General features: G+C 48.9%; 1 protein-coding gene across 12 annotated transcripts in view; it reads right to left on the reverse strand.

Moving 5' to 3' along the window:
- Positions 1 to 275: 275 nt before the first annotated feature.
- The window catches only part of EBF3 (EBF transcription factor 3), a 129071-nt gene continuing 121732 nt past the window's right edge, over positions 276 to 7614 (reverse strand). For 4 of the 12 annotated variants that reach the window (XM_050804453.1, XM_050804463.1, XM_050804462.1 and 1 more), the window contains 5 exons: positions 7066 to 7243; positions 5797 to 5985; positions 5200 to 5397; positions 4047 to 4159; positions 276 to 2939 (listed from right to left, as the gene is read on the reverse strand). In XM_050804453.1, the coding sequence (XP_050660410.1) occupies positions 2922 to 2939; positions 4047 to 4159; positions 5200 to 5397; positions 5797 to 5985; positions 7066 to 7243 (696 nt within the window). In that variant the 3' untranslated portion in view covers positions 276 to 2921. The remainder of the gene's footprint in view (positions 2940 to 4046; positions 4160 to 5199; positions 5398 to 5796; positions 5986 to 7065; positions 7244 to 7614) is intronic. The other 8 variants (XM_050804459.1, XM_050804457.1, XM_050804461.1 and 5 more) reach the window with 5 other exon arrangements.

Below are 7614 nucleotides of genomic sequence, written 5' to 3' on the forward strand. Positions count from 1 at the left end.
CATGTGTGACACAGAAGCATCGCCCAGAGTGCAGCATGCATACAGATGGTACCTCTGGGGGTCAGGACCACGTAAGTGACAATTGGCTGAACTTCTGTGTCTACGCAGGTTAGAGGACGGAGGCTGGATAACTTTGTGGAAAGTTCTACTATGGATCATTTTTATCTTGGCCAAGTTGCAGCTTCAGAACCCGGCATGTGCAAATGAAACCCCCGGTGTAAATTTTATGTGTGTTTAGTCAGTCATTTTAATAATCAAAACAGAATTACCAAAAGTGAAATTCACAGACAAGAAATACTTTAATTAAATATTGTGTAAAATGAACATTTTTATACAGTTAAATATCTGAAAAAATGTACAGATAAAACAATCTTATTGTAGGGTCTTTAACAGTAAAATCTACCATTTAGTGAAGTGCTCAGTCTTGAGACAGTGAAGTGATGTGGGCGTTGACTACTTAACCTAAAACACAAACCAAGTGAGGGCATGGGGAAGCTGGCAGGCGTTCTCAGTGCGTCCATGTGCGCTCTTTTGTAGATCAAACCCTTACTCATACAAAATAAAACGGAGGCAATTTAGTTCCAAAGTGACTTCTCAGGCTTTCCCATGTAGCTAGGCCTTGTCAACTGTCACAAAGCCAGACTGTGACCTGCTGACTCCTGGGGACATTCTGTTTATTTAATTTTGTCCCTAGAATGAACACTTTCTAAGTTGTGCATTGTTGATTTTTGTCAAGAAGGTATTTTAAAGTCCCTCCTTTTTAAATTCGATTTCTGCTGCAATTTGCAAAATGTTTGTGCTGTGCTGTGTCTGCAAAGCATTTAGTGCAAAGGAGAAAGAAAAAAAAAAACCTGACACTTTTGGTCTCACTGTGGGTTTGGCACTAAGAGGCACAATATCTGAAGGAGGTCATTCCAGTTTTAAAAGTACGGACAGTGCTGTTGGAACTGACCACCAAAATGTATTGTTAAAAAAAAAATTAAAAATCAGCAGTGATTTGGGTCCCCCTGAAACCTCTGTGAATCGGAGGTGGGCCCAGGAGGGTACAGGCTGCAGCAGAAATAGTCCCAGAAAGGAGAGACGGGTCATGCAGCGGGCTTGTGCTTGTGTGTGTGTGTGTGTGTGTGTTTTACACCATAAATCTCCAAATGAAGTATTTATTAACAATTGTTGTGTAAGCCTGTGATAAAATAGCACAAAGGTTCTTTAAAGAAGTCCACTTTTAAGGCATCAGAGAAGTTAATGTGGCAAACATTTTAATTAAAACATCAGAAGTAAATTTTATTTTAAACTTTAGGCCTCTGAATTTTTCCAGTAAACACAGTTCAGCTATGTGGCAAAGTCATGGGTGGCATCTAAAATGACTTTTTACATTCTACAAAAAAATAAAATAAGGACACAGCCCCAAATGGTGTCGCCTCTTCGCGGCCGTTCCACATGCACAGACTCTCGTAGGATTTGTCACGGCCGGGTGGCACCGATTTGTTTTGACTATACAACTAACTTTTTTTTCAAAAGTATTTGTTCAGATAACTTAAAAATAATATAAAAATAAACAATGAATTTGACTTTTCCTCAAAATAAAAAAAAAGATGGAAAGTCTAAACAATAGCATATTTTTGAAGTACAAATGAAATGTAAAGACTCTGGTTCATCTTAACGGAACAGATCAGAGAGACAAGTTCTCGGCTAATGCTCTTCCCAGTATCACAACACCAGGCCATGATCAAAAACCAACGCAGACAAGAAAGAAGAAAAAGGAAAAGGCGGGAAAAGCAATGTACAAAATTTCAAAGATAAATACAATATTTATAATTGATATGTTACAAAATAAAGTCCCTTAGCAACTGCAAGTGTTCATGGGAAAGTAAGTGTCAAATGAAGACCATTTTATTCCTTATAAGACACATAAGGAATAAAACTTGTTTTTCTAAATATTTTAAGTGGATCTGAAAAAAATTCAAGACAAGTGTATAAATATTTAGCTACAACTTTGGCAAAATCACAAAAGTCTACAATTTTATAACCACATACAAAACACATTAGGGAAGAAGGATCTAGAAGTCAAAAGGACAATTTCTGGTACAAGAAACATAGACCTCACAGTAGCCTAAGAATGCAATAGTATACAGTGCTAGCAAAAGTTGAAAAAATGTTGCAGATCACACTTGCTTAACAGGAAGCTCTAGCAGTGGGAGAATATTGGAACCAACAGACAGTAGCGTTTTTCTCTGTCAGTGTGCTTGTTGAAGGCAAGAGAATTCAATATCAAAGTTACAATTTCTAACTACAATAAGTTACAAAGTTTCATTTCATTAAGATGAAGTTAAGCAATGATAAACCCTCCCTCCCTCCCTACCACCCCAGTTTCTCCTAATCATATAGTCATCCTTTTTTCCAGTCTGATGGCTCATACCTCCTTGGCCCCCTTTTTATCACCACAAAAAAATATTTCACATTATAGAGATACACAACCATTGTGAATCTAAGTATGAGTACAGAAAAATGTTTGGAGGCATTTTTCATCAGCGTTTCATGATCATCAAAATGGTGCATTCACAAAGTTTCTCCCAACACATAGCAATTACTAGACATGGCCAAGACGGAGTCAGAAACTTTATACAAAATAGGCGTCGCTTTGTTTTCCTTATTCTTCAGGACTGAGAAATGTGAAAATATGAGAAAAGTTCAGTCAATAAAATGGAATTGTTCATGAAGAAGTAGGCTGTTTGCATGTTGATTCTTAGTAGTTTAAATAAAATCTTTAAACAAAGTCTTTTGTAGCATTTCAATTGCTGCTGATATTTTTGAAGATACTGTTTCCATCAGCATGTCTTAATATACTAAACGTGTCCCCTGAAGTCCGTCCTTTGATGCTGGGTGCTGCGGAAGGTAAACAGGAGTCCCTCACATTGGCGGAACTACCAGCCCAGACATAGCTGCAAGACAGAAGGACAGAGCAGTTACTGTAGGCTCCCCGCATGCGCCCTCCTGCCAATGCAGACGCGGGCGGGGCTGCCCTTCCCCCCCTATTCAACTGGGAGGCTGGACTTGCACAATTCCATTCACCAGCCTCGGGCGTGGTTAGGGTGTGCTGGGGAATCTGCTTCCTGAGGTGGGGGCGCACGTGGGGACAAAAATCCCCCGGTCCTGCCCCTCCTGCAGCCCTCCTCAAAGGCTTCTTTTGGAAAAGGGAGGGGCTCCTGGCACTGCTGTGTGCAGAGGCTGCAGCTTCCCCACACTGACCAGTGCAGGGTACAAAGCCAACGGAGGCCCGGAACCCCCTCTGCCGAGAGAGGCGACCCAGCCTGGTCACTCCCATGACGCCAGCCAAGGCCGGCTCACAGGCCCTGCTCTCGCTCCCTATGTGAGACCCAGACTGGCCTCAGTTTCCCCTCTGCTTCCAGGTCTGGGCTCTGACCGTGCGGTCATCTCTCTGTATCGTAATGGTGAGTCAGGGGCTCTCCAGAATCAAAGCCACTCACAGCCCACCTGCCCTGGAACCTCCAGGCAAGGGCCACGGAGAGATGTGAGTCATGGCACCGCCGTCAGGACCTTTTCTCTCTTCTCAGGAAAGAAGAGAAAACTTTGCACAAAAACGCCAAGCGGGGCTGACGCTTTCACGTGAACTCCTGGTACGAATGTAATTTAAAATATTTTACCGCTACTGTTGTTTAATTTTTGTCAGAATGATCGTTCTCATTAATTGATGTATAACATATTAATACATTTGTTCATGTAGTCACGTGAGCTTCGATTTCTCAGTTCATTAATTTCAACGATATTAATTTATCTCCGACTCACCGTTACAACTTTATGGTTTGGAAGCCCTGTGCATGTACACACCGCGTAGGAGGTGCCGTCTTTCAGCCGGCCTGACCCCATGTTGCGGGCAGCGCCACGGCACCTCACCACCTGCCTCTGCAGCGACCCTGGTGCGGTGCCCGCTGATGGCACGCAGGCCAGTCGGCGGCACTTCGGGGGCCTGGGCGTCCCTTCATACGCTAACGCATGTTGTGAAGACAATGATTTCAAATCACTGATACCTTTCCAGTTCCTTTTTTGAGCATTAGTTCATCAAAGTGAAATATGCCACCGACTTCACAAAAGGGCCAGTTTGTCTTCTCCGCGGCTACGTCCTCAGCACCCAGCAGAGAGCCTGGTACATAGTAGGTGCTCAGTAAATACTGGTTGAATGGGTTCGTGTTTCTAAAGGAGTAACTGGATTTGAGTCACTGGGAGGAGCATACACCAAAGGTGGTGTCTGAAAGAGGCCAGATGACGGCCACTTAATTTAAGTGCCTGCGGGCCTCAGCACCTCACAAAGGGCCACTCACAAGTTCATGAGGCCTGGGGGCACCCATGTGGCTCTGCCTGTCACACACATCGCAGGCCACGTGCAGCCTGCACAGCCCAGATGGGCCAGGCACTGGGCAGGCATAAGGTGCCCACTCCATGTGGCCTCATCTGTGGACAGCTGTGCCCTCGGGGCCGGCCCTTCTCCCTCCTGAATCTTTGAAAGAGAGCACATAGGGAAAATCAGCTCCTGTCCACAGACAGGACTGCAACCTGGTGTTGGTACACACCTGGCCCTGGGTCTAGACGCACATCCGTTTCCAAAAGACAGCACAGCCCTGCTGGACGCATGGTCCAGCAAATAAAGTGGAGAACCAAGGCCCAGCCTCGGGACAACGAGGGTAGGCAGATTTTGAGATGGGATCCACAGGCGGCATGGTGCCCTGCCATCCCCATGCCAGGGCTATTTTTGCTGCTTTGTGCATAGGAGGCTGCAAGCGCTAACCACCCTGCACTGAGAAGTGCCAGGCCCCGGGCAAAGGCCCATTGGCTGAATCAGACTGACAATGACCACCGCGACCTTCACCGCACTCCCGCCTTCTCTCACGTGGTCCCACCCCCTTAGGGGCGCAGGGCGTTCCACCGAAAGTACACTAGGTGCCATCGGAAGGGTGAACTGGACAAAATCCAAGAGGAGGAATCTGGTCCTTTCTGGGGCTCAGTGCACAGGGGTCCTTGCTCTGAACACCAGGCAGAGGTGGCACGCATCAAGGTGGGCCACGGGAGAACATGCAGCGGTCACAGAGGTGCCAGGAGAAAGGCCGAGCCCCCACCCCCACTCCCATCCCCACCCCTGGAGAGGACCCGACCCCGGAGGTGCCCCCGGCCCCGCACCACCCTCACCTTGCAGTCCGTTCCCGTTGGCGCTGGTGCAGGAAGGAGGAGGAGAGGCTTGGGGCCGGACCACGGGCGCGAAGGCGCTCTTCTGTTTCACTGCGGAGATGACATTGGCAGGTGAGAATGAGAAAATGCCGTGTGTGCTGCTACAGTTTGAAGGGAGGGTGACCGAAGAGGCTGCCATGGTGGGGCTGGACGGCACTACTGCAACAAAGCAAACACGGTCAGCACGCGCGGCCGCGGCACAGTGCCACGGCGAGACGGCGCCAAAGGCCTCGCCTCAGATGGGGGGCGGGGGCACAAAAACAAAACATGACATGCGTCTGGCTCGGCCACGCTCTGGATAACAGGCAAGCTCTTTTGCACTGGACTTTCTCTTCCAATTGAGCAGCCCATTTTGTTCGGATTTTGTTTTGGTTTCCAATGAGGTCACATCGGGCCCATTTTGGGTCAATTTATGGTCGCCATTTGGACGCCCAGCCTCCAGGGCACCCTTCCTTTTATCCAGTAGCTCACATCACAGAACACCCAAGCAATGCACACACTCGACTCAGTAGTGAATATGAATCTGCGTGATGACGTGTGACAAAAACAGACACTTACTGCCGTAGGGAGAGTTAGCGGAGGAGCCATTAAGAAATCCAGGCGAGCCAGGGACCCCTAGATTGGCCATGGCGCCACTTCCATATCCATTCATGCTAGTGCTGACTGTGTTGTAATTGGACTGCTGGGGAGTACTGCTGGGGACGTAGCCTCGCGGGGACACGCTGCTTGTATTGCGACTGTAGCCGACTGTTGAAATCCCCCCCCGGCCAAAAATAACATTATTATCAGCGACAGACACTTGGGGGGGGTTCCCCGAGAATCTATATCATTTATTAACATTGCTAATTGACCCTGTGCTTTCCACCTGCTCTAACGCCTGCTGCCAGCTCGGATGACCTTATCACGCCAACCCTGCTGCCACTCTCTCACCGTGAGCCCCATCCTGTCTCTGCCGGCTTCGACAGCCAGCCGGGGCGCACTTCGATCTCACCGTCAGTGGCTTTCACGTTTCTCTTTAGAGGCAATTATCAAAGCTTGGATTCCTGGTCTGTCCCCCCACGCTCTGTGAACTTTCGGCCTCTGTAGACCTTCAAATGCCATGACTGACAAGGAGAGCTTGTTTGTGGCCGTAACTTCCCCTGAAAGGCTGTTTGGGGTTCTTCATTTGTATGGTTTCTATTTCTATACATGGGGGCAGTCAGGGGACATGGAAGCTTCATTCCTGCCACAGGAGCGTGGATGGATGGGAACAAAATCAGCAGTACAGGTGAGCTGTTTTCTAAGATCACTGCCTGCGCACTCTGCAAGGAGGAAAACTAAAATGGACCCAAACGGCAAGATGCAGCGGCCTTGGCCGGCCCAGGTCACTGTACTGTGGGATAGGGTGCGGGGTGTGGAAATGCGGGTCTCTCTCCATGGATTCGTTCCAAACTTAGACCCAAATCCCACCGTGCAGTGCATCCAAGCAGGCTCTCCTCGGCTCCCTAGGCCATGGCTATCCTATGGCTTAGCCCAGTCTTCCAAGGAAAGCAAAGTCACTTACGAACACATTGAGGGAAACTTCTAGCAAATACCAGTGACCCGCATGGCAGCCAGGGGAGCTGCCGTTCTTAGTAACTGGGCTCTCTCTGAGTGTTCTTAGGCCAGCACTGGCTGGGAGGACCTGCAGAGCAAGGTCTTCCTGAGCAAAGAAACCAGCAGAGCCAGAGAGAACGGAACGCTATGGACATTCCCCAGCCGGCCCTGGACACGTGCCTCTTCAGCTAAGGCCTCAACCAACCCGCGGAGGGTGTTCAGGGCAGGGGTCCACCTGGCGCGCCAGCCTACCTTGGTCGTTGGCTTGTGACGTCTCCGACACGTTGACGGCTAGCTGGCTGCTGAAGGAGTTGACGCCCATCATGCCCGTGTGCGCAGGGGTGTTGCCCAGGGTGGGGATCTGGTTGTGATTGCGGGGAACGCTGTACAGCGCCTCGGCGATGTCCGCCGCTCGCTTCAAGATGATCTCCTGCAGCAGGAGCAAGTGGGAGCCAGCCCATCATCCTAGGCCCAGCCCAGCTGGCCGCACCCTTGGGGACCCATGACGGTGGCGTCCCACTATCCCTTGCCCAGACCGTGACCAAATCTATTAATAGGCAAAGAGCTTCCCCTAGGAAAATCATTTACTGATGCTTTTGAAAGGGCGCAATATCTGGCTGGGCACGGTGGCTCACGCCTGTAATCCCAGCACTTTGGGAGGTCAAGGCAGGCGGATCACCTGAGGTCAGGAGTTTAAGACCAGCCTGGCCAACATGGCAAAATCCAGCCTCTAATGAAAATATAAAAATTAGCCGAGTGTGTTGGCAAACGCCTGTAATCCCAGCTACTCAGGAGACCAAG

Source organism: Macaca thibetana, chromosome 9 (genome assembly GCF_024542745.1).
Source record: "Macaca thibetana thibetana isolate TM-01 chromosome 9, ASM2454274v1, whole genome shotgun sequence".
In the NCBI taxonomy this organism is placed as follows: domain Eukaryota; kingdom Metazoa; phylum Chordata; class Mammalia; order Primates; family Cercopithecidae; genus Macaca; species Macaca thibetana.